The sequence below is a fragment of the Taeniopygia guttata genome, chromosome 2 (genome assembly GCF_048771995.1).
Source record: "Taeniopygia guttata chromosome 2, bTaeGut7.mat, whole genome shotgun sequence".
Taxonomy (NCBI): Eukaryota; Metazoa; Chordata; class Aves; order Passeriformes; family Estrildidae; genus Taeniopygia; species Taeniopygia guttata.
Window position 1 is genome coordinate 5,832,036 of NC_133026.1, and position 27,223 is coordinate 5,859,258.

General features: G+C 44.5%; 1 protein-coding gene across 1 annotated transcript in view; it reads right to left on the reverse strand.

Annotated features, from left to right (window-relative positions):
- The window catches only part of ACVR2B (activin A receptor type 2B), a 111,125-nt gene that overhangs the window by 22,772 nt on the left and 61,130 nt on the right, over positions 1-27,223 (reverse strand). Inside the window, exons 2-6 of the mRNA XM_002186927.7 lie at positions 9,979-10,186; positions 5,907-6,016; positions 3,510-3,661; positions 2,062-2,205; positions 832-975 (exon numbers count right to left, since the gene is read on the reverse strand). Of these exons, the coding sequence (XP_002186963.2) occupies positions 832-975; positions 2,062-2,205; positions 3,510-3,661; positions 5,907-6,016; positions 9,979-10,186 (758 nt within the window). The remainder of the gene's footprint in view (positions 1-831; positions 976-2,061; positions 2,206-3,509; positions 3,662-5,906; positions 6,017-9,978; positions 10,187-27,223) is intronic.

Genomic DNA, 27,223 nt, shown 5'->3' on the forward strand with positions numbered 1-27,223 from the left:
CAGGACATTGTCAGTTCTTAATCATAGACCCCTCTATGTGACAGATGTGCCAACTCATCAGTTTAGAGAATGGTTTAGAGAGTTCTTGAAAAATCTAGCCTTGATTTACCAGGGTGGTGGGGTTGGGGGGAGATCACTGGTGAAGCAAAAAGGAGAAATAAAAATCAGAAGTGCCCATGAGTTTTCAGCCCTTGATAGCACAGACCTCCTAAAGTCTACTTATCTGCCAAAGAAGGGAAGGGAGGTAAGGAAGGGAAAAAAATCATCTTTAACCAGAGCAATTCATCCAACCTCAGCAAGGGGAAAGCCTTCCATGCAAGATGAAGCATTGCATCAGCTGGTTGTGGCAATGATTGACTCAAGCAGACCTTGGATTTACCAGGGGGATAACACTGCTGGCTCAACCCCAGATTTGCACATTTGTTTTAAGTGTTAGTCATGGTTTATAATTAAAGCAATCCATGAAGTGGGAGATGGGCCCCAAGCCTCAAAAGCAAAATGGAGCCCATCTGCAAGGGGCAAGTTGGGTCTGCAAAATCTGTCTCCCACAACGCTCATCTATGCACATCAAGAGCTGGTGATCACTACAGATGTGAGCTGTGGCCTTTTGTGCCTCTCTCCCTTCCTAAATCCCACTTTTATTAATCTTTTGTTTGTGTAGGAAAGCACTGAAAACTAAAGAAAGAGCATTTGAAGCAGGGAAGCAGGAGCACTTTGCTACCACAGTCATGGCCCACCACAGACTGGAGGGATTACAGGGGTTATAATCCTGCTGTATCATAACCAGCTCCCTCTCTGCCTTCCCAAAATGTCTGTGCAATGATACATTACCTTGTCATGGAAAGCTGTGATCAGCCAGAGCTCTGTCTCCAGGTTTGTCCCCCTTTTCTCTGCTGCGATAAATTGCAAAAGGTTTTCATGCTTCATGCCAGGAGTGTTGAAAATCTCCCTCTCACTCTGCCAAGATTGCTTATCCTGAAGCAGGGAGAAATGCACCATCAAAGATCACACTTCCCTTTAAAGCAAACAGCTCCTTCAGTTCAGTCAGAGCTGCTCACACAACTCTAAAAATCATGCTCCTGTGTTAGGATGTGATGCATCCCTTCAAAAGGAGGCTGTTTTCCCTAAAGAAGAAAAACAAGTTGCTGTCCTCAGTCTCCCCTCTCCAAAATTATCTTCAGCTGTTCCTAAAGGACATGTGTGGGGAACGGAGAGGAAGCCAAACTCAACCTTGCTGAGAAATAATATTTTTCAAGATTTCCTAAGGATACTTGCAAGAAGAAAGCCTGTGCATACAGCACCCAGGATCAGCCTTGTAGGGTAATTGCTGCAATTGCAAAATCTAATCTAGGCTCTATTGAATATTTACTAGTAGGTCACAGCTGGTTTGGACAGAAGATGTGCAGATCTCCTTTAGCAATGTATGACAACAAATATGAGGTGAAAAAGTGATGGAGACAGCAAAGGAGCACAAAGATGTTTTAGTCATTTTTCGTTTACTTGATTTTTGACTGCTTTACTCTTTTCATCTGCAATTCCTAGAGAATCAAGTCAGGAGTGTTCAAAGGCTTCCTGGAGCAGAAGACAGGAGCTGACAGAAACGCTGCAGCACAATTAGCTCTCACAGCACCAGGGCTCTGCCTTTGGAGGCTGTAAACTGCTCACTAGGTTTGGATCCAGATTTACAATCCACCCAGGCAGGACACACAAAGCCAGGGCTCTGGCCCTTTGTGTGCACTCTAAGCACTGCAGCTGCGCCCTGCCTTGCTGGATTTAAACAACACAGGCATTTGCAGGGAAGTTAACATACCCTGTAGATTTCAGAATGTGCTTGGTTTTGCCCTTCTTGCAACAAGCACTACTACAGGAAGCATTTGGTAATGAGATAACGCAGGGAGAAGCGTAGGAAGGAAGGGTCCTTGAACTTTTTCCCCCAGCAGAAGAGCCCAAATGCATCTTTGTTATGTCTCAAAAACCATAATCTCCATAGGCACTTAGAGCATCTCAGCAGTGGTGAGGAAGCCCCTGGCAAGTAAGAACCTGGTGCAGTGTCCCTCTCACCTGAATAGGGAAGATTTTCACTGCTACGTAGTCATTCATCAGCTGAGCCTTCCACACGCAGCCAAAGCGTCCCCTTGCCTTGATCTCCAAGAGCTGCAGGGGCTTTAGGCCAACCAGGGGAGAAGGGGGTGGTGGGCCAGGATCCTGCACAAGGGAAAAAAAACCACTGTCACCAGCTGAAGCTGGACTGTAAAAAAGTGAGGGGAGGAATCAAGAGACTGCACACGAGGAAAGACATGTGAAGAAGTAACATACATTTATTTAATAGAAATTATTTAGGTGCACTGTTTGCAACAAGAACAGCCTGAAATTCCCTGTCTCACTTGCTCTGTAGGATTTTGATATAGAACATGTATAACAACTGGCTGCCATGCTCTGGGCAAAACCTGAATTCTCCTGTGTTTTCAAAGCAGAAGTTATTTTGGGCTATAAAGCACTGATGTCCTCAAGGCTACCTCCTGCTGGAAGTGGGAAACTTTAGGTCTTTGTGACCAGACAGCCAACTATATCTAAAACCCCCCATTGCTCTTCACTACATTAGCATGTTTCATGTCACCCCAGCCAGGAGTAGTGAATAGGTCAGTCAGCATCATACAGATCACATCTGTTTAAACTCTGCATTTGTCCAGGAGAACAATGTGACCCTGTAGGACATGTGGGGTTGGAGCTCTCTCCTGCCTGCTTTCAGATGGGAAAGGTTCACGGTATCACAGAATGGTTTGGGCTAGAAGGGAACCCCAGTTCCAACCCCCCTACCATGGGCAGGGACACCTTCCACTAGACCAAGGTGCTCAGAGCCCCATCCAATCCAGCCTTGAACACTTAGGGGGATGGGGCAGCCACAGCTTCTCTGGGCACCCTGTGCCAGTGCCTCATCACCTTCACAGGGGAGAATGTTTTCCTAATATCTAATCTAAACTTGTTCTCTTTCAATTGGAACCCATTCCCACTTGTCCTGTCGCCACATTCTCTTGTATAAGGCCCCCTCCTTCCTTCTTGTGGGCTCACTCCAAGTACTGAAAGGCTGCAATTAGATCACCCCAAAGGCTCCTAGATCCATTCTCTGAGGGTTCATAAAACTGAGCTTCATCAGGGAAAGCATCTTCCTTCCTCTCATAAGGCTGGCAGGAACTTTATCATCTCTTAGATCTCCGATGCTCTACAGTTTGGCTCAAAGCAGGCAACGGGTTTGAGAGTTTGGGAGGAAGGGCAGCCACCAAGCAGGGCTGTCTAATTCCCTCCCTCAGCTACCTCAGACATGATGGTAACCCAAACTAAACCCATCACTCTGACACTTCCATAGAGGCCAACTGTGCTACCAACTTCAAAAAGCAGAGAAGAAGAGTTAGGCCACCTGAAAAGAGTGAAGCAGACGTGGGTGTGAACACACACTGAGCAGCCCCCCGTGCCTTTTGGAAGACCCAAAGCAAGGGGAGCGACTCCCTGACCTCAATGATGTCCACGTGGCCGTAGGGAGGCTTCCGGTGGCGGTACATCCAGAAGGCCAACAGGATGGCCATGGACAGCACGGCGATGGGCAGCAGGGAGTACACCAGGATGTTCAGCAGGGAGGGCGTTGGTGGCGGTGGCTCGTATATGACTGTGAGAAAAGAGCAGGGTAAGAGAGGGAAAAGAACTTTCAGGAATGCAGCAGCACTGTCAGCTGCACATCCAGAGGCAAACAAACCCCATCTGTCCCTCTGCTCCCAAAACTGACAGTGCTGGCTGGCATGTCCCAGTGATGACAGCCCCAAGGTTCAAAATCATCTTTGCAGTCTGATTCACACTGATGGACAAACCTTTTTCCTTGGTGTTTATGGTCTTTAATCATATTTACACTGGGTGTCAGCAAAGCAAGCCTTCCAATGATACATGGACCACCTTTGGTGTTTGGTGGGATGGCTGGCCAAGATCTTCTATATCCACTGATAAAAAACACTCCCCGTGGTAATTGTAAAGGGGTAGGACTAGGTGCCAAAAACATAATTACACCAAGACTCTGCATCTTTATACACAAGATGATAGGGAGTGACATCTGAAGTCTTGTCTTTGTTTCCTTCAAGCCCAAAAATGCCAAATTTGATGCAAAAATCCATTTTTACAGAACCAAGAATTTCTAATTCTTGCGGTTCAAAGGCTGCTTCAGGAAGGAATTTGGTCCAAACATCCCATCCACCAGAGGGATTTATATTGAATTATGACAGATTCGGAGGAATGGCTTTTGGTATTGGCCAAGTATCTACTGGCAAACTGACCAAACAATTTGAAAATATTCAGGGCTTAATGAGGTAAACATATGGTATCTAAGCCTGATGCATTGACTAAGGTTACCTAGACATTGGTTTTTGGCCGATCAAGGGGCAAAAGTGCATTGCTGAGGGCAGACAAAACAAAAAGACTTAAACATTACATGTTTACACTTCTTGTATGTAAAGCAACAGTATTCATAAGGCTCCATGGTTTTCTCTTCTCCATTGAAGTAACGTTAGTAATGGAGTTACAATGGCCCAAACCACACTTTGCAAGCTGAGCTTCCATCTCACCTTTATTTAAGATAGATATTTCTTGTTGGGATACACAAAAGCAGAACATTTTTTTCCTCTTAACCCTTCCAAATGTATTAAGACAGCACGAAATCCCTTGCAGCATTGCTTTACCTTTCACAGTGATTGACAAGTTGTCAGTTTTTAGTAAAATGCTGCTGGAGCCACAATCAAATGCACTATTCCCACAGTAGTTCTTGTTCCAAATTACATCAGTGCAGTTGAGACACAAACAATGGGAATACTAAATGGAGCCATGTTGCTATGTTGGAGACAGGGAAGGAAAAAATAGCAAGACTTGCCAAATTAAATAAAAAACTGTGAGAGAAAGAATATTTGCTACTAGGTTGCTACGGGTACATTAATAACAGGAGATAATATAACCCATGTAAACAATTAAAAACCTATCAGGACAGGCCAGGAAAATCTGATAAAGGTCTACTGGAACATCTCAGTAAATGCAGGTAGTTCAAACCAACCTAAGGAAAAGATTCACCTATTTTAATAGTTTGTATTGAATGATATTTTAAAAATTATACAACTAAAAGAATCATTGTTTTTCTATTAGCCTCTGAAGAAGGTCCTGCTATTACTTTTCTTCCTTGATGCATATCCACAGACTCGGAAAGCTCACACACACCCTTTCCCTTTCAATCACCAAATCAACAAAACAGAATCAAATGCAAAAATCCCAGATGCTCAAGGTACCTGGAAACTCTGTGAATTTAATGAGGCAAGTGTTAAAGCCTTTTAAGAGTTTAAGGCTCAATCCATGCTATATAAATCACTCTGCCCTCTTCCCCTTGTGTGGGGATTTTGTTTTGAAACATCCCACAGTAAACTGTCCACCATAAAGAAAACTTAACCCTTACTGATGGCATCCAAAGTGGTGGTACAGCTTTAGCCATAGAGTGAAACAACCCATTCTTAAAGAACTGTAGCCAAAGGATTTCTGACTTCGTAACCAAAACATCCAACAACTCAATGTAGACATGAAGCTGAATCAGGGGAGATTTAGGACAAATATTAGGAGGAGGTTTTTCACCCAGAGGGTGGTTGGGCACTAGAACAGGCTCCCCACAGAAGTGGTGACAGCACCAAGCTCAGAGCCCAGGGAGCATTTGGACAACACCCACAGGCACACGGTGTGAATCTTGTGGGTTTCTTATGCAGGGCCAGGAGCTGGACTCAATGATCCTCGTGAGTCCCTCCCAACTCAGAACATCCTATGTTTCTCATAATGTCCTTGGAAACTGGGTCTAGAGGAAGAGACCCCAACTCCCCGTCCTCCCAGTCACTCACCTTCTGGGCCGGTGACTTCAGGCAAATGGGTAAATTTCTCATTGCAATAGTTGCCCTCGCAGCAGCAGAAAAACACCTGAGGGTTTTCTTCTGTGGCTACACACTCCTGCCTGCACCAGGGAGGGACAGACACGGAATGAAGTGAGAGAAAAACATTGTCAGCCAACTCCTGCCTCTTGTCTTTGGGATCCAACCTGCCCCAAATTGTCTTCCCTGCACTGCCCAGATCAGCAGGCTCCACTTACAGAGAACATCTTGGCACTCAAACACCCCAGTGGATAGCAAAGACCCTTGAAAAGACTGCAAAGGAAACAAATGCTTCCATATGTACTGAGGGCATTAGATGGTGAGTAATAAATAACAGCCGCTGCTGCTAACGGAATGAGAAGGAGAAAAACGACAGAGAGACGCCTCAGTCCCTGAACAGTGACTTTCCCACAGCCCAGATGAACGCTGCCAGGGCAGAGAAGTATTTGATGATGCAATTAAAGATTGTGCCATAAAGCACACACGACGAGGGCTGAGCTAAGGCTGCTCCCACAGCCTTGAGCATCACCAGCTCTGCACACTCGAAGGGCACCAGACAGGAGCAGCCACAGCCCTGCTGCAGCAGGAGAGAGCTGCAGGTCTGAGGGTGTGCAGTGAGAGCTCAAGGTAATGGCTTTAAACTGAAAGAGGGCAGGTTTAGGTGGGATATTAGGCACAAGTTCTTTACTCTGAGGGTTGTGAGGCATTGGAGCAGGTTGTTCAGAGAAGCTGTGGATGCCTCATCCCTGGAAGTGTTACAAGGTTAGGTTGGATGGGCCTTGGATCATCCATGGGCCTATGGAATGTACCCCTTCCATGGCAGGGGACTAGAACTGGATGATCTTTAAAAGTCCCTTTCTACCCTAACCATTTGAGGCTCCTATGAGTCTCATTTTGTTTCTGGAGTTTTAAAGTTTAATTTTCAAGTGCTGTTTCCTTCATAAAAAGCTTATTTCTGCACAAAAACCTTTAAGAAAATCAGGTTGCAGCTCTCATTTTCTGCCTTTGCCTCTTATCCAGGTACTGCTGCAGCCTTCCCAGCACTGAGATTTCCTTCCACATTGTGCAAGGCCTTAGGGGACTTCCATGGATCAAACCAACTCCACTTCCACACATCCTCCCCCTCCCCACAGATCAATGCCAAAAGAGATGTGCAGTGATTTTTTGCAGTACTTTAGCTGTCATTTCTTTCTGTTTCTTAAATGCTGCTTCCCTTCCCTGCCACCTTTTGCTCTGCTATGCTCTGGTTTTAGTTATTAGGCTTGCAGAGCTGCTCTCCACAGAGAACTGTATCAAACTATTTCCTGAAGCCCAGCTAAATTATATGCATAACTTCCTTCCCTCGACCACTTGGAGGAAGTAGCAAAACAATCATATGCGTTTGACATTATTACTCATTTCTGAACCCATGCCAAGCCTCCCTTTCTGTGTTATCACTGACATACTGCCACTAGAAGGATGGAAAGGGCTCTCTTCAATCCTAGCACTGGGTAGTTTTCAGTGCTTTACTCCCTTTGGGGGGAAAAAAAATGGCTATAGCCAAAATGTCTCCTCCAAGGTCTCAGCTGGGAAGCACTTGGTTTGTTTTTCAGGCTCTCATTTGTTTCAACTTCAAAGCAAAAAAGCAGCCATTTGACTTATTCAAATGAACAAAGATGTTTCAACAAGTTAAACAGTGTTTCCAGATGCTTTTTTGTGAAATCAGATAACAAGCCCTTTGGATTCAACAGCATCAGTGTTGGAGCCTTCAATAGAAAACACATCCTTTGTTAAATCTGTTGGTTAAAAAATCAAGCTAATGAGTGAAAACAGCCTGCTCCACATCTGCAGTTCATTATCCCCGTCTCTGAGTGAAGCCATCCAGGTATGTATGACATGTTACACTTAGCAAATATTACAGCTGAGACGGAGGGAGAGAATGACACATTTTTCTGTGGCAGGGAGGGCAGGTTTCGGAGCAGTTCACGTGCTCTGCAGGGGAATGTGAACATGACCTCTCCGGCAGGGCTGTGTAAATAAACCAGAGCATACAAGTCGATTTTTAAACACTACCTTTTTCCTATAACCTTAAATGTACATGTGCCACGTTCTTGTTTCCTCAAGATAAAGAACAGAGTAAGGAGCCGTCACCCTCAACGTCCCAACCCTTGAACTCCAAAATTTTTCCAGATTCTGCTGCGACAAAGGAGGCAGCGCTTGGCATATCCCAGCACGTGCTGCTCCAAAAGCAGCTGCAGCAGCCAAACCAGGACCATGCCCTGAATCCAGGGACACAGAATACAGGTGCATCTGCCAAGGCTGCTCCCAGAAACTCGGCATGCAAAGGTGCCAGAGATACAAAGGGCATCAGCACAGCACTGCTGATGGAAAAAAATTATCTTCCTAGCCATTTTTGCCACCTTGGGATGCACTACTGCCTGCATGGAAGTCTGCCAAGGGCACTCAAGGGAAAAGAAAAAATGAAAAGGACTGCACTTAAAGAGGGTTTATTCCTTTATATAATTAAAGCTAACCTTTATTTCAAATGTTGCTTTTGATATTTGTACCAGTTTTTCATTCTCAGAAGGTCTTTTAGCTTTGGCCTGGAACTTGTGGCTTTGAAAAGTCAGGCAATGGAATACTGGATGCTCAATTCTAGGGCTGCAAAAGGCTGGTGAGGAGCCCTGGAAACTTTTTACCATTGTAACAGAGCAACACATTATGACAGAGTTTAAGAAACACTACATCCCTGCAGAGACACTCAGTGACAATACAAGTGTCACTGGATATGAGAGCAGGCACTGAAAGGAGAAATCTGTTTACAGTAAACACTTCTGCTTGGAAGTAGGAAACTACAGTGACCTTCTATTCTCAGAAGAATCGGCATTAAGATGACTAATGGGCCAAGGAGGATTGATTTATTGGGAAAGAATAAAAATTTAACTATATATAGAGCCTGGCTACTCAATCGGCAAGGGAATAGGTGTGGTAGGAAAGTAACTCTGGAGCTAATAATAGAACAAAGACCAGGAACAACTTATAGTCGAGATAAGCCAAGACAACAGGCACAAAAGCAGGGGAAGTGTACAGCACCAAAGGGAGAAAACACTGCAGCCATGGGACAAATCTAGCTCCAGCTTAACCCCACAGCTTAGCACCTGATCTTCCTAAAACTTTCAGAACGAGACACTACAGAGATGCACAACTGAAAATTGCACAAAGTTGAGGTCGACCTACATCGGTGTTATATCAAAGGAAATCCTTGAGTTTTATGTTGCTAATCCTTATTGAAAGGGCTGGGCTTGGCTTGGTTGGTTGGTCATTGGTTTGGGTTTTTTTTAACAAAAACCCTGAGCTCAGAGCTACTCAACATTGTCCTTTTTAACTGGAAAACTTCATAGGGCTGTTTTCTTTAGCCGTAATTCTTTTCCCCTTTGTAGAATTGCATCAAGGGAAGTGAGAAAAGACTAGTTAATTTTCCCAGCTATTTAATGAGGCTGGAGCCTTCACGCTACAAAACCTCACTCCTTTTCAGCCTGCTACAAGCAGTGACACACAAACTCACATTGCTTTTGTTCCCCACTCTTTCTCCTGTCCCTCCTCTTCACTCAGCCAAAGAACAGTGGAACTTTTTGCAACATCACAAACATCAGAATATCTCAACCCCTAACCACCCCCAGATATCTGTGCTTTTCTAGACAGCTCTAAATGATTCCAAGCTTTCACTTCTATCACCAAATGCTCCTGGAAGAACATATTGCTCTTCATTTGATGGTACAGGACAGGTTTTTCAATGAATGCCAGAATTATCAAAGCTTTGCTAGGGAAAAAACAAACAAAACAAAACACAACACAAAACCCCTAAAAGTGATTTTTGCAGCTTATATTTAGAAAATCAAAGCAGGTGAATGACAATTCTGAGAGCTGCATTAGCAACAGAGGTAATTCCAGGGGATGCTTTTGCCGATAAACTCGGACTTGCCTTCTTTTCCTCTATGCAAACATGAGTTTTTACACTTAGAGGATTGAGTAAACATGTATTTAGATAAACTAGCTGGGCTATTACCTGTCATAGCAGTTGAAGTCATCTAACCAGCAGCCTTTCTTCACCAGCTCGATGGAGCCCGAGTTGTTTCTCCAGGAGGCGTAGCAGTGGAGCCGCTTGTCCTTCTCCCCCTCGCAGCGCTCCACGCCGCTCTGGTTGGTCTTCTCCAGCTCCCAGTTGGCATTGTAGTAGATGCACTCCCTTGTCTCAGCCTCCCCGTGGCCTGGCCCTGAAAACAAAAAAATCAAGCCCCAAGGACATTCAGGTAAAATCAGAAATAGATCCTGGGAGCTGAGCGGCTCAGCAGCGTGAGCTTCAGCACAGTGTGGAGATTATTCTTCTCCTCTAGGGTGAGGTGGGGAATGGAGAGGTCACGTTTGACTAAGCTCACACAGGAGCTCATGGTGAAGTCAAGAGCCCAGCTGAGACCTTCCCAGATCTCCTCTGGACAATGCTTCAACCTTAGGACCCTAAAACAGGGGATGCACAAGGCAGCACATACCCAGCAATGTCTAACCACAGAAACCTTGTTTAGCAAAGACCACCTGCCAGGGTGCTACTGGATGCTTGCTGGGATGCCATGCACTGGAGTTACTCTCCCTCTGCACCACTACTTTGGGAAACACAACCTAAAAATACACAGTTTCTTTAATGGATGTAGCTGAGAACAGATAATATTCATCCTGCAGAGCAGGGCCAGACCAGTGGCCATTCTTCACTTAGATCCTGGTTCAGGCTTACTTGGGTAAGACTCCATATGATAAATGCAATGTTTTTAGCTGCATTTGACACAGCTCAGAGTGCCTCTCCACCCAAGCAAGACCTCCCAGCAACAGAAAATTCCCCAAACAACGCTGGCCACCCCAAATGGATGCTTGGCCACCACAAACAAAGGAGTCTCCATAGCCTGTGGGTCTTCCCTGCTTTAGAGCCTTGTACCAAAGGACTGTGGAGCTCCTACTGCCACCAGGAAACAATTCCCCCATAGCCACCATGTGGCAGAACTGAAATACAATTGCAGACACATCCATTAAAACCAGAGACAAATAAGGAAGCACTGATATTTGCAGGTGACCCGTTCTGTCCTAAACCTTACAAATCCTTTCTTCATCTGGAAATACTCTGCTTTGTGGCATTTTGAGGATTAGTATAAAACAAAACAAAGAATGAAACAAACACAGGTCTTGTAAGCAGACAAACACAAAAGATATCATGAGCCCTGTCATGATGATTCTGTAAATCCTGAAATGCCCTGCAGCCATCTCTCCTTGGGATTACCCAACCTAAGGCAAGGTCAGGCCTGGCCATTATTTTGATGGATTGCAATCATGGAAAATGTAGGTATCTCAATAAAGTGTGTTGACAACTGGGTAGAAAACACAAATAGGTCCCACAGGATGGTAAAACAAAAGTGCTGTGCTCCCAAAATATCCAGACCTCTGTGAAGCCTAGAACTGCATTTCTAGCTAGAAAACCACAGTTCTGAATAAACTAGGGGTGATGGGTCCAACCTTCTCCCATTCCCAACTCCTGGACTCAGCAATGGGTAATTTTCATGGCATGGAGCAAACTCATTTCACTAGGAAGATCTCTGTGCAAGATGCTGAGACGTTCAATCCTTCAATAACACTTTTTAGGAAGACTGCTTGATCTGCATCGTGGGAGAGACTGCAAGGGAATAGGGGTATGAGAATGTCATAAAGCTGACTTCTGATACTAGAAATTATATTCAAAGCACACACGAACAAGAGCTCAATTTCAATAGCACCTGCAGGTTTTATCAGCTCTTGCAAAGCTCCATCAGAGTTTTCCTCTGACAAGTTGCTTACAATAATGAAAACAACCTACCAATATCCCTCAACACAGAACAATGTCAATATTGACACTCCTTGTTAAAGCCTTGATATTTGTTCTCTTGATACTTAGACTGTGCTTCTTTAGGGCAGATTAAGCATTTTTGCTAAATACTGGCTAAATCAGCAGGAAAGCAAAAGAGCTTTCTCTTGTGTGTGGGGGTGGAGGGAGTAATAATATCTTATTACTTATAAAGGAAATAATAAATACCTTAACTGCATAGAATCATAGAATGGTTTGGGTTGGAAAGGATTTTTAAAGGTAATCTAGTCCAATATTCCTGCAATGAGCAGGGCCATCTTCAACTAGACCAGGTTGCTCAAAGCCCCATCCAATCTGACTTTGAATACTTCTAGAGCCACCACCTCTGTGGACAACCTGGGCTAGAGTTTCACCACCCTCACTGTAATATGTCACATGGCTTCCACCTGGTACCTGACACCTAATGCTCACTTATCATCTTCTTCTCCACTCCTGGAAATACACTTTGTAATACCATTTTTATCATCCCAAACTGAATATCACTTTTGATCAAGACAGAAATTTCCTCTCACTCCCCAACTCCATCTCCCAGAAAGCTGGAAGGTTTAATTAACCATTTCACTGGAAAACAGCCCCAAAATCTAATCCTAGCTCAGTCACCATCATCCCCAACCTCAGGCAATATTGTGTAGCCTCTGTTTTCCCCACTATAAACGACAGCCAATGCAATGCACAGAGCTGCGCTGAGATTTGATATTTCCACTGTGCTTTGGAAAGGGAATGTTGAAAAGATGTGAAGCAGGAGCTGTATCAGCTCTGGGACCAGCAAACCAAGGCTGCTAAATCCTGTGTTGAGCCCAGGCTCCCTTCCCCCAAGACAGTTGTCTTTTCTGGAACAAGTTTCAGCTGAAGAGTAAGAGCTGCTTGCAAACACGCAAACCCAACTCTGCAAACAGCGGCCGCGCCAGGAAAAAGGCCTTTCCCAGTTTTCCCCCCCCGCTGTTAAAGTTTAGATGATTTGAATAAAAGCATGCATAAAGTTTTAGATGACTAAATAGATGTATGCTTTCTTTATAACAGCTCCTAAGGATGTTTGCATTAAGAAGACACTTTAAAAACCTGTGTGTTTGTTACCTGCTTTCAGATCTCTTTAAAAGCCATTTGGTAGGATCCTCGCCCCGCTGGGTGCTCACGACTGCAAGAAACCCTTCTGTTTGTACCCAAGATGGTCTCAGCAGGAAGGGGCACAGCTCCAGGTCTGGGTATTAATTTACCTGCTGCTTTAGCTCATCAAGAAACACTCACACCTTGCTCTGTAATGGATCACGCAGAGACCAAAGTTTGCAGCTAACTGCCTGTTCTGCACTCACTGCAGTAAAACCCTCGCTGAACAGAGGGAGGGAGAGTCAAAACAGGGGCTTGTCCCTTTGAGAGAGAAAGGTGGCGACTAAGAGAAGGAAATCTGAGCTTTGCTCATCCATCCCCAGGGAGCTGTGTAGATTTTCCTGCCTCCTCTTCCCCCATTGAGCAATGGATACCCCCAAGGCCACCGTAGGTCTGTAAGAAACACTGAGCTAGACATTAGGTAGAGGTTTCAAACTAAAAAAAAATATTTAGATTTGATATAAAGATTAAATATTTTTCTCAATGAGGGTGATAAAACACTGGAACAGGTTGCCTAGGGAGGTGGTAGATGCCTCATCTCTGGAAACATTTATGGTCAGGTTGGACAGAGCTCTGAGCAACCTGATGTAGTTGAAGATGTCCCTGCTCACTGCAGGGGAGTTGGTCTAGAAGCCCTTTAAAGGTCCCTGCCAGCCCAAACTATTCTGATTCTGCCAAGTGACAAAGGCATGGATAATTGTGTCCTGCTTCTAATTTCAAGTTGCAAGAAGAATCAGAGGGTGTTCCCCCATTATATGCGCAGGAAACACTTGTCTCCCTCCACTGGACCCAGCTGATGCATCAGCACAACAAGGATTTGACTGGGCTCCCCTGTGCCCCCAGCAGTACAACCTGGCTGGAGAGAAGCGTTGTACCAAACTTGAGCATTGGACAAAACCGACACCATTAATTTTGGCCAAAAAGGGCCTTTCCTGAAATAAAAGGTTTTCAGCGCAGTCACAAACCACAGCTTGAGACTTATTAAAGGGGTTGTGTCCCCACAGTCCTGCTCTCCCCCTCGTCATTCTTGTCACCTCCCTCATAGCAGCACTGGTACATAGGAAAGCTCCTGGGTGCCTTCATTTGGTGGCACTGCCTGGTGGCATCCTGCTCAGGTGGGAAGGCAAATAAACACCCCAGAGAAATGCTCAACTTCTGGCAGAAAATCAATGGGACTTGGGTGCAACAAGCTAAGCAACTTTGCTAAGCAAGTGTTTGAACATCACTGTTGGAACCTGGTCTCATTCACTGGGTCCCTGTTCCTCTCCTGCCTAAGCATATTCCACCAGCCACAATGCAAAATTTGGGAAAAAAAGTTGCAAAGCAGAAACATGTATGTGGGTCAGGAGCATGGCCATGGGGCAGGAGCACAGCACATCCAGCACTGCATCTCACTCTCAGCCCCAGCTCTCTCTATGGAAAAGAGCCTTGTGCCAGCAGCCAGGCAAAAACAATCAACTTTTTAATATCACAATCCACAAATAGTCATTTAAGCAATAAAGCCTGAAGTCCTGTTTGAAATCAAAGTTGAAGGAAGAATCAGGCTTTGCAGGAGCAGATGGGTTTCTGGCATCCCACTGCATCCACCCAGCGCTTCAGGGATGACGCAGTGTGGCTTGTCCTCAAACAAAAGCTGCACAGAAATACCTTTGCACAAAATACCAAGCCCAAATAACTCCCATACATCATGCAGGCAGAGGGAGGCTACCCACCATCACCCATTTTTGGGGTGGAAATCAACTTTTTGACCTCAGTCCCGAGGAACTGTCATTATGCTGATTCCCTTGGGTCAATTTGCTGCTCCAAATGACTGAAATATCACTAGGTTTTTGCCAAGCAAGACCCCAAGACCCCCAGCACCCATCTGAGGCACATAATGATGGGAAGAGCAGTCGAAGCACCATGCGACATGGGAAGACCTCACACCTCTACTTGGGAGTTACAAGGCACAGAGGGAGCTCATTAAAAAAAGATCCTCGTGAACTGAAGGACTTCAGCCTGCTGAGACATGGGACCTTGCTGCTGATCTGAGACTAAACCCTGCTCTCCTAATTTGGAGTCGCTGACAGATCACTGAGGCTGTATCATTATCCAACAGCTTCTAAATTATAGCCAAGATCCAGTGTAGCAACTCCAGGTCTAGGTGTTAGCAGTTGCCAGGCTCCTAACTCATAATTAGATACATAGGGAATATCTTCCCCAAGGCTGAAGGCTGCTATAAATCTCAGCTCTTTATCTCTGCCTGTCCCCTTTTGAAAACCTAAAATGAAAGTATATACGAAAAGATGGGATGTGTCAAAATAGTCTGCATAAACACTGAGTGATTTACCAGACAGTCTGTTTGCCTGACTGTCAAAACCACCGGGCTTTATATATGAAGCAGTGTATGCAACTGAAGTTATTTGCAAACACTTCGTTATGTCCCTATATAGCTATTTGTGCATGTAATTTTATAATATAAAACGGCAGAGATTGTACACTGAATTGGGGTAATTGCCCTCTAATTTGGAGGGTAATTGCATGCAGCAATTAAGCAACTGCGGATGCATTCTTGCACGTGTGATTATGGAAGTCGGGCCCTTTGTTTCAGCTTCGGGTTTGCTTTCAAGAGCTCTCCCTCAAACCGAGGCAGGGCTGGGAAATCAGGGGCTGCAGGGTGCTCACCTTGCAGCACCAGCATCTGCTGGGATGAGCCACTTCACCTCCTCCTTGCCAGGGGATGCTAAACCAGCTGCCTCCAAACCCACAGCTGCATTTTGGCACACCCTTCAGTGGGGGACCACAATGGGGACCACAATCTAAGCATGTGTGGAGGCGCTGCTGGGGAGGGAAAGGCAGGGAAAGAGGGCTGCTGCCTGCCAGCTCTCCCTCTTGCCAGACACCTGCCCAAAAATCACGTGCAGGGCTGCAAAATTAAAGAATTTCAAATAGTTGTTGCTAGAAATTCAAAATCAAGCCAGACTGAAGAAGGCTTGCAACTGGGAATGTGTGGAAAATGTTGCTCTGGAGAGACCACCCAGTTGCATCCCTCCAAAATGAATGTGAGATTTCTAAGCATTGCTCCAGCACTTATTCCCCAAGCGGGGTGATTTCATTCCTGCTGTACTTACATAATAGGGGCTAAATACATTTTTAGGCAAAGCATCAAACTCGTGATGACATCTGTGGTTAAGCACGTAACAGCTCATGAGGATTTGGAGACTTGTTGCTTTTATCCCCTGTTCTTTCACTGAAGTCTTTAAACAACAGAGCAGAAACAAGCCCCTGTGACTCTGCAGAGCCTCTTTCTCAAGCCAAAACTTCACCCCACCTTTGGGAAATTAATGACCAGGGTTTGTCCAGGCAGAGATGCCCCATCCAACCAGCTGGATGCAGGGATGGCTAGCTAATTAAAAGGATCTATTTCTGCAAAATATTTTGGTTCTTAAGCCGGATCAGGTAAATCTGGGCACAGGCAGCACCAAGAAAGCAAAGGTGTAATGCCAAGGGAAGATATTAGTTGGAATTTTGTTTTCCATCAATAGATTTGGTTTATCCCACAGTAAAAGAGCTCCAAGTTTTCAAGTCAATCAATGGCTGTTAATCTATTATCTCAGCATATATTGCCATGGTAACCTGCAATGATGCCATTGACAACTACTCTCAAAAGGACAGGAGGCTTTAAGACATTTTCTTTTAAAATTAAAAAAGGAACTTTAATATTAAGAAATACATCCTCCCTGCTCACCAGGGATGACAACTCAGGGCTTCTATATTCACACCATGACTCACATTTCACAGCTTCCACGGACATCTGTGTAGCAACCCAACCCCCCCCCCCCCCCCCAATATATCTTTTTTTTAACTTAGGTTTAAGTCAGTAAATGATAACAAGAAAATTATTCCAAATAATTAGATCTTCATTAAAATTTTCCCTCAATCAGACTGAAAAACCTGTTTTATAAAATGTAAGGAGTGTGTTTTAGGACTTATTACTACCAGCTCAGGGAAAGGATGCTGTAATAGTTTCATCCTTCTGAATAATTTTTTATTATTTTAAGTCAAACAGCATGGGTAGGAGAAGGACCTGGAGAAGGACATGGAGCTCCCCAGCTCCTCACAAGGCCACAGAACCAGGCAGACCCTGCAGAGGGGAGACAGAGCGAGTGAGATGACAGTGATACTTAGCTGAGTGAAATATTGAGTGTTCACACACACACACATGCACACAGAGCTGAGGAGAGTAATCTCGCAGCCCAAAGGGGAGGATCACTCAGGAAAAGGCTTAGTAAATCATTCCTCTGGCCAGGCAGAGTGATCCAAGGAGGTTTGGCCAGGTCGCTGGCTGGCCTGGTGTGCAGCAGGACAGAAACGCTGCCAGCAGTTAATCAATTTTTGGAAGCAGAGCATTTTTGACTTGAACTCAGAGGGTCACTTCTATATTTTATTTAAAGAAGATATCATTTTAGTTATCCATTAGAAAAATCCTATTTTGTATCATTTCAGTTAAGGACAAAGCCAAAAATGTAATTACATTTCTCCCTTCACATCACTAACTGTATCTGTCTCCCCCAGAAAGGTTTTAGTTCTTTAATAAAACCATCAGGGAGATCAATCAAAAGCATTTAATGCCGTGGCGCTTCTGCAGTTCATATTTAAATGCACTTTGGGTCACAAAGAGGCAATTTGGACAGCAGAGCTCAAACCAGATTAGTAGTAACACACAAAAAGGGCCTAATACCGCATTTATTTTTCTTTTTTGTTTGTTGTTTTTTGGTTTATTTATTTTTTTGTACAGATACATACTCCTCAGTTACACCCAGAGAATGAAATCAAACTCAAGCCAGCCCAAACAAGCTGGAGGAGAGCACAAGGAGCTGCAGATCCCATCCAAACTCCCAGAGTTGCTGAGCTGCTCCCTGTCCATGTGTGATCAGCCCTGAGGATGCCACCCCAGGCAGCATCTCTGAAATGATGCTCCTCCTTCCCCCAGTTCACTAAAAGAAATCTCCAGGCTTCCTTTGCACAGCCACACCAAGAAAATGCCTTGCTCCACAGAGGAATTCCATAAGGAGAGGTTGTGTTTTCTGCCCCAGACCACGAGTTTCCAAACAGACATAAAGTTATTACAATTTTTCTTTTTTTTTTTTCTTGAGTTTGAGGTGTGCATTTATAAAAGCATTAAGCAGGCCATTTGTTTGGCTTGTAACAGCAATGACTACTCTTTGGCATGAAAAATGGCCCCTTGTGGGCTGAGCACTCTGCACACAAGCCACCAGGAAGGTGTCTCAGCAGCCAAACTTTGCAGCCTCTGCCACAGAAAATATTAGAGCTTAATTGCAAGATTAAGGTATTTCCAACTGCACTCCTGAAAATCAAATAGAGAGCAAGTCTTGACCAGATTCCACAAATCACTAAGTAAAATATGCAGCAAGTTCTGAAATGACATTTAGAACACAATCATTTGTTCTCTCCCATTCTCCTCGGGAGCCAGCATGGGGTCTCCAAAGAGCATGGGAGGAGGAAGTGAAATCACGTACGTTCATAAATATTTTCCCCATACACAGTGAAGTTTTGAAAAGTTTTCAAAGCAAGCCTGGAAAATTAATTTCCTTCCAGGCAGAGGAATGAGGGTATGGGAGCATCTCCTTGTAGAGTGCAGAGGTTTAAGGAACAGCAATAATCATGTGATGATGCCTTTCCCTGCTTTTTCACGTGCATCTGCTCCATCCCACTGTCCTCATCATCCTATGACACTGCCACCAGCAGAAATGCTTTTCAGAGCTCCTGATTTTTAAGGTCTTCTCCAGAGAGAGAGTGATGTGTGTCCAACACAGCACAGCACACCTGGCAAGCCACCGAGAGCTTTGGCACCAGAACAGTAGCACCTCAATTCATAATCTACACAGGGTCCTCTGAGATTTGTCAGCAGGGACATTTCAAATATGCTTTAAAATGTGCTGAGTCTACTAAGACTGGGCCCCAAGTGCTTTTCTATTGATTCTGCTTGACATTTCCAAATACCACAATTCCAAATTTAATTCACTGGTAATTGGAAAAACTGTAATGCATGTAAATGGACAAGAAGATGTGGGAAGTCCAAAAGGTCAAGCATCAGGAAAACGTGTCCCCAAGAACTAAATGATCCTTGTTTGTGTTTCTGTCACCCTCTTCTACTTGAATAATCAAAGCTTGGAGCTGAGCAGTTTTCTCAGTAGGATGAAGGAAGAAAGGCAATAAAAAACCACAACCACTCTAAACCATGGAACCGGTTCAAAAATCACTGTTTTAAACCCCATCACTGACCAGAATCCAAACACACCATAGAGATGAGTCACTTAATCAGCAGATTACATGAGCAAGTGGGAAACTCAAGGAAGAATTAATTTGAAAATGCTCTCAGTAGAATAAGATTATCTCTACCTAGAAATCAGGTTTCTAAGATTTCTGCTACATCACAGCTTCTCTTTGCCAGCCAGTTGAAGGGGAGGGAGTGACAGAGAGAAAATCTTAGAGATGTCCAAGTTCAAACCTCAGATCCAGCATGATGATGGATGGTTGTTGGCAGGTCTCTACTGACCAGAGAAAACCAGACTTCTGTTTCAGAGGAACCAAGGGCTTCACTGACAAGAAATGGTGCAGGAGCATGCAGGGGATGCTTGCCCAGCTCTTTGCAGAGCCCTGAGGTGCAGCAAAGCTCAAGGGTTCACTGTATTGATGGGAAATCAAGCCCTTTTGGGCAAAGACCATTCATAGGCTATACAAAACACACTGTGACAGAAATCCCCATATTTCTTCATGTTCTAGAGAATAAAACATGCACATTTTAGCTGCCAGTCTGACTGCATTCCTCCAGTACGTGAGCAATCACGGATGGTCTGACACCCTGTTGCTTTTCAGCTCAAAGGGTAAGAACATGATGGAAGTGCAGTGCACTAAAAAGCAGAGTTTATAGCCAGTCTTACACTGATGAAGGACAAGCATCAATTACCACAGCCCAAGCAGAGATTCCTCCATCCAGCCCACAGCAGTGCATGTGCAAATACTTGATAACTCCTTGGTGCAAGCACCATCTTTTGCATTATGCTCTAGGTCTTCAGAACATTCAAGGTTTGCAGAAGAAACCACTGATTTTTAAAATGCTCTTTCCCCGGTGTACACTGGTATTTCAACAGTTAACAAGCTAGCAGAAGCCGGCTCTAAAAGAGAAGGGAGGCAGGAAAAAAGCAAGTCTCTGGCCCTTGCAATCACAAACTAGCCTTAAGCCCTCCAAAAGGAAGTAAAGACATTCCTAAAATTCTTTGAGGATGAGAAGCAAGTTGCCAGCCAAATCAGAAGTCCATTTCTCCAGTCTTTATGCTCTTAATGCCAAATCCCACATGAGCAATTTTAAGAGCCTCTTTTACAACGGAATTTTCTCCCACGTGGCTACAGCACATCTAGGCCTTGTCTCATGTTTACAGAAATGTACCTTTCTCCTTTGGGTCTACTGAAAAAAGCTGCTGTCAAAGGACCTGAGGAAGGAATGCAGCACAACCCAATACCATCATGCAACTTCCAGTGATTGTTTCTGTTACAATAATGAAAGGCACGGAAGGAACGTCTGGATAACTGCAATGACTCTCCAAAGACAAATTATAAAAGAGATGCTGAAGAGATTTTATGTAAAGGGGCATGGGGGAAAATAAAGTCACCTATTAGCTTTCATTTTGATTACATGCATTAAGCAGCATCTAGATCCCACTTTGAAATAAAAATGGTTTTGAGCAGATTGTCCCAGGAAGTTGAAATCCTGTCTGTTTCACGGGTGGGAATCAATAAAATAACGGTGTGCTGCAGGACAGGTCTTTTCCTTCCTGTTTTTTTCTTACACCAGAGGAAGAATTAAACACTTTGCACCACAGTGTGCATGGAGTAAAAGAAGGACTTACTCTCCATCCACGTCCAAGAGCTCAACAGCTCCAGCCCAGAAACTGGGTACATTCTCTTCCAGTTCAACTTTCTATTTGGATGCCATTTAGTTCCCATGGTGACCAGGATCCAGTATTACATAAAAGAGCATAAAGTAATATTCTAAGATTCAGCACAGCACTCCCAATTTCCTGACCTCGGATAAGTGGGGATCTCCACTATAGAACCATCTCTGATGCTGGTCCCACATATTTAGATTCTGACGCATGTGAAAAAGAAGATGAGGGTGCCCTTGTCTGGGCACTTTCAGAGACACCATGAATATTTGGAGGGATTTATCACTGGAAATACAATAAGAATCCAAGACAAGAGAAGACTCCAGGGAGATCTTACTACAGCCTTTCAGTGTACAAAGGAGGTTTACAAGAATGGTGAGAAAAGACTTCTTACCGAGGCCTGTAGCCATAGGACCAGGAGAAATGGTTTTAAATTAAGGATGTTAAGTATAAATTAGGAAGAAATTCTTTCCTGTGTGGGTGGTGAGGCACTGCAACTGGTTGCCCAGAGAAAATGTGGATGCCCCATCCCTGAAGGTGTTCCAAGACCAGTTTGGATGGAATGTGAACAACCCAGTCAATGGAAGGTGTCCCTGCCCATTTCATGGGGGGCTTGGAACACAAGGATATTTAAAGGTCCCTTCCAACCCAAATCTTTCAAATGCTCCTCCATAACCTGTAACAAGATCATTTTAGGCTGCAGTCAAACCTTTTCCTTTCGCCTCAAGAGCTTCATCAGCGAGATGCAATAATGACTTGTTTTGGTCCACGTGCTTGAGTTGAAAGATGGGAGAGGTGCCTGCAGGAATTACACACAGAGGACTGGCAGCTATAGACAGATGAGCAAATTACAACCCTGAACATATCTTTTCACTGCCTCCCCTTGCTCAGATTTACCTGGGGACACAGGCATGCAAACTCTAAGAAAAGGTACTTTCTGTGATATTACTGTACACTCCTGCTAATCTAATCAGCAGGAACAGAATGGAAGACATGCCACCAGTAAATTCCATTTTTCACTAAAGAAAATAAAAAGTTCCAAGGCAACATGAAAAGCTTCACGTTGACAGCAGCCAGTTGAGCAATAAAACCACTAATCTCTCCCTAGGCTGCGGCACATGGATCCCAGTGCTCTTCAGCCAATTTCCCTGAACTTTGGTAAGGTGTTGCAGCCATCTGGGAAGAGCAAACAAAACTTTTGATAACTTTTTGGAGGGTGCAGGACCAGCTGTTTCCACACCAACAAGCAGATGACCACACGTGCCCCAGGCAAGGCAGTAGCACAGAGGGGAATCCCTCCACCTTTATATCTTTCTTTGGGAACAAAGAAAAGACCACAGAAAAGTGTCAGCCCAAGCTGCTTGTACATCTTTTCTGTGGGCATCATGTCACAGTTCAAGGTTTTCAACATAAATACTTTAGTACAGGATTCACTTTCTTTAATACAATAAGCCCAGGAAAACATAACCTACTGTTCTAGCTATACCCTGGGAGCTCTGCTGAGCACTGAGAGATGCACTCTTCTTCTGAATGCTGCTGAATGAAAACCAGAGAATAAAACTGCTGATCAACCTCCTCCATCTCTAGATGGCCCCTGCTTTGCAAGAGTGAGGCAACTGCTGAAGAGTGAAACAAGTGATGAAGGATGAAACAAGTGGTTAACAACAAGTGATGGAGGGTGAACCGTTCACAGCTGGTGGGATCAGGCTCAAAGCACACCTGGAGAAGTAAGTTCCTCACCCAAAGGGCAGCTGATGTGGGGAACCCCATCTCAGAAGATTCCCCATAATGTTTTAAGAAGAGCCATATGAACTTGCTTGTTCTGCTGCTCTCCTCCTGTCATCTTTCAGCAAAAGGTGGAGTCAGACCACCAGGCTGAGTGAGCTGCTGGTCTGGCCTAGTCTGGCCATTGTCCAGCTCCTACACTAAATGTCATCAACCTAAAAACACCATTTAAAAATAATTCAAATGTTGAAAGACCCAGGCAGCTACTGACCAACCAAATGCACTATGTCATTGACTGCAACTTTGCTCTTGATTTCCATCCCCACCCATCCAGACAGCCTGCATTTCTTTTCATGTTGGGATTTGAGAAACCCAATCCCTCTGAACAACTGCCCTGAGCCCAGAAGTGCCATTTGGAGCTGACAGCTGCTGAGAAAACAACACAAAGCCCTCTTCCTGCCAGAGTCCTTCCCTGATACCCTTGCAACCATTTCCCAATACACAGAGATTTTGCACAGGTTTTTTATCTCTTTGCTGGTATTTTCCTTCTCAACAAGTTTTTAATGTTTTATGTAGCAAGGATGGCCCTGCCATTTAAAGAGGGAAGCATACAGTAGTAATTATTCATTAAAAACACATCATAAGTGACCTTTACACTGAAGCAGAGGAAGCCACGTGCCCGTCTGGCTGTATTCTGAAAGGGCCAGGAGTTTCAAAGGGAGTAAATATTTTCCTGCAGGATTGCCAGCCTAAGCTATCTTGAAAAGGTGCCTCATTCTTGAGAGAACAAAAGCTTTTTAAAACATCTCAGATTAAGTATCCACAAGTCAATATACAGTTTTGAAAAATCTAACTGGAGAGAGGAGGTCACCACAGTGCTTGGTCCAAGCTGGTGTCTCAACCAGCTTTCATCTCAACCCCCTTTCATCTCAGCATAGTGCAAAATCAACATTTTGTCTCCCTTCTTATACAAAGTACAATTTCTAGACAGAACAACTAGAGAGTAGCTGTCTCACCATGAAATATGAAGAATATTGGTGTTTCTACTGAAAAGTAGTTCTACAGATTGAATCAAAATCCAAGGCACACCTACAAGCCTTGCAGCAAGAGCTGGAGCCCTTTGTTTGCAGCAGCTGTTTTAGTGGGATATGCAGGTTAGTTTTGCTCATACAAGCCACACATCCCTAATGCAGCAAAAATATAAACCCTGGTTTTGCAGAAGGAGGTAATGTAGCTCTTTTATTCCTGGAAGGGGACGAATCCCATCTTTGGGTTGTGTTTCAGGCATGCATGTAGGAAGCAGAGCACCATACAAGCAAGTGAGAAGCAGAGCCAACAGACACACGGAATCCAGGCATCAGAATCATTTGCAAAGCAAAACTAATGTACATCACTTTATGCACGATTACATTTTCAAAAGCAAGAAGTGTTAGGAAATATTTTTGAAGACAGTCAGTAATGTTTTGCAAGAATTGCTGACTCAAGCCCTTGATCTGGCCATTTAGCTGATGACTGGAAAACAGCCCTGGCTATGTTTATTCTTTAGACAAAGTCCAGCTAAAAATGCATCCAGGCTTAAATAATCTGTGTAACAATGACCTCAAAACCCCAAATACAACAGTGCATTGCATGCAGGTTTCCCAACAGGATAAAGCATTGTCAGGGCTCACACCCAGCTATCCGCTTTCGATGCAGTCTCCCAACACGGCGTTTTCATCTTTACACCACTCTTGGAAGTAATGCACTATTTCATTTCCATTTGCATTTCAATATGGCCCCAAGGGCTTTACATACATCTGGTCCTCACTGTGTTAAGATTCTTCCCAAACACCATATTGCCTAAAGATGGTGAGACAAAGGATGTGCTGCATTTTGAGCAACCTCATGTGTTGGCTCTCGGCCAGAACAGTGAGTGGAGCATTCTGCATCCTACCCCCTTTCACTCTGCAGCTCTCCATGCCAGCTCTGCTCTACAAACAGCAGCAAATGTCACCATCCCAGTTATCTCAGATGGGGAGAGCCAGAGGAGGAGGCACGACTCCAAGCTCAAGGTTATACATCAAGTCAGGAATGAGCCACCAGGAATATTTGACTCATCCATGCCAGGAGATCCCAAGCTTTCCATGTTACCTAAACAACAAAATCCTAAGGGAAGACACTATAACGGGTCTGCTGAGCGCAGCTTGGGAACTACAGATCTCACACACAGGCTGGGAGCTTTTAATCCATCACCTTGCTGTGCTTCCCTCTCTTCCCCCACACAGCCCAACCCAGCAGCAGTTTTTGTCGGAATCTGAGGTATTGATGATCCCAAGATTGTAGAAAGTCTCTGTCTTTCAGCCCCGTTGCCAAAGAAGAAGCCATAATTCGTCTGTGCTGGTTTCAAGGTTGTTTATTCTGTTTATCTCTAACATGTTCTGCTGCCCTGCCGCAGCTCTGTCCTGCAGGGCAGCGTGTGGGGCTCTGCCCTCAGTGGGATGTTACAAACATTAAATACCACAAACTACCTGTGCTGGATTTACAATAACGTGCCAATATCTGTCACCTACATTGGACAGTGTGTCCCCAGCCTAAACCAACAGAAAAATGCCAACATCACAGTGAAACATGGAAGGCATGAAGAAGGAGAAAAAGGACAAGGCACACCCAATTTCCTCCATCTTGTCCCTCTTGGACCCCTTATCTAGAATCCTAAAATTTTACTTTTGCACCTGTGCCACACTTAATTATTACTTATATCAAACACTCAGAGCTTGTAATTCATCCTGTAAGATTGAAAACTCTTTTCCATGGACAGAGATCAGAGACAGTGTCTCTGGGGGCTCTGTCCAGGGGGGTTCCTGACCCCTGCCAGGGTCCCAGACCTGCCAGGGCAGCCAGAGGGAAGCCCTGGATTCCCACAAGTTTTGCTCCCATCACTCATGTCACCTTCAGTGGGAGAGGACTTCATATATTTTTAAGACATTCATACTTTTTGTACAGGATTATTATTTAGGATCTGTGAGCTCTTCCAGAGAGTGAAATCCTGCTTTTTTTTCTAGACTGAGGAGTATTTTTATTCATGCTTTCAGTGTCTCCCGCCCCAATGCTGGCCCTAATTCCCTTGGCACACCCACCATCTTGGGGCTGAGCAGAGGCAGAGATGATAAATGAGACCAAGTGCCTCGGGCCAGCCATGAGGCTGATTAACCCTCTCTTCTCCTCAGAAAACTCAGGTTGAACACATCAATTTTGCTTGTGCCATCCAGGGGACTGGCAGTGGGGAGATGGAACAGGGAAGAGGGTCAGCATCTGGCTGCTGGTAAGCAGAGAACTGCAGACAGGAGCATCCTCAGACCCATTTTAAAACCATCTTAAAATAGGGCGCTGCCTCTCAGTGGAGCCAGCAGCAGCAGCCTTGCCAAGATGCTGAAGCTTTCACTCTTCACATGGGTGTTTACTCCTACCCAACCACCCGCACGTCCCAGCCCTTCCCAGCCTCCACCACCCACTGCTGAGCATCCTTTTGGCACAGGTGTCTCCAGCAAGGGCTCGCTGACGTGGAGCATAACACACTTACCTCTCCATCTGTAAAATAAATATATAATTTTCGAAGCAAGGACACATATCAAAGAGCACAGGATGCAGCACAGTGACTCATGCAACCAGCAAAGTAAAAACTTGGCTGCATCCGTGCCCGCACAGGGCACTCTGCATCTCTTCCTATAATTAGTCCTTCAAACGCTAGAGGGGAAAGGAACAAATTCAAAGAGGTTTTACTTCCCAATTATTCACATATTTCCAAATCAAATGGTTGTCTGTCAGAGAGCAACATGCCATTGCCCTAGGATATCAAAATGCAAACTGAAAAGTCTCTCCAGGAACAGGATTTGCTTTCATTACATTTATATCACCTAATTCATTTTAAGATTATATATAATTAGTCTCTCCCTCCCTTCCCCACCCCAATCCAATATACTCTCCCAAGCAATTTCAGAACATGCCACACATGCCAATGGCACTTCTAAGGCAGCAGTCTCTTGCCTTTCAAACAATACATGGAATTTTATTTCTTTTTTTTTTTTAGCATTTTCTTTCTTTGAATTGCTAAATCTTTCAGGTGTGCATCAGTATTTTTATTTTAATTTTTTTTTTCTTTTTGAAGCAAACACCTCTAAGGAACTTTTTATCTTTACTCTTCATTTGCCTTCTGAATGAGATTTCAGACTGCCATCCCTAATGTTTCACAGCCATTTTCCACCACCATCAGACTCTGTGTGCTACCTCCATTTGAATGTCTCCATTTTAATTTTAAATCCTCCTGATTCCAGCAGTACCTTACCTGCTGTAAGGTTTAATTGAGAGAAAGTGCCTGGATCACTTCCCCATCAACACGTTATTACAGCATTGCTCCCAGCAAGGATGCAATTTTCTTGAATCATGGGATGGTTTGGGCTGGAAGGGACCTTAAAAATGTTCTCATTCCAGTCCCCTGCCATGGGCAGAGACATCTTTCACTAGACAAGGTTGCTCAGAGCCCAGTCCAGCCTGGCCTTGAGTACTTCCAGGGATGTGAACTAGAAAAAAGTGAGCTCCCTGATCCTGGGATAAAAACT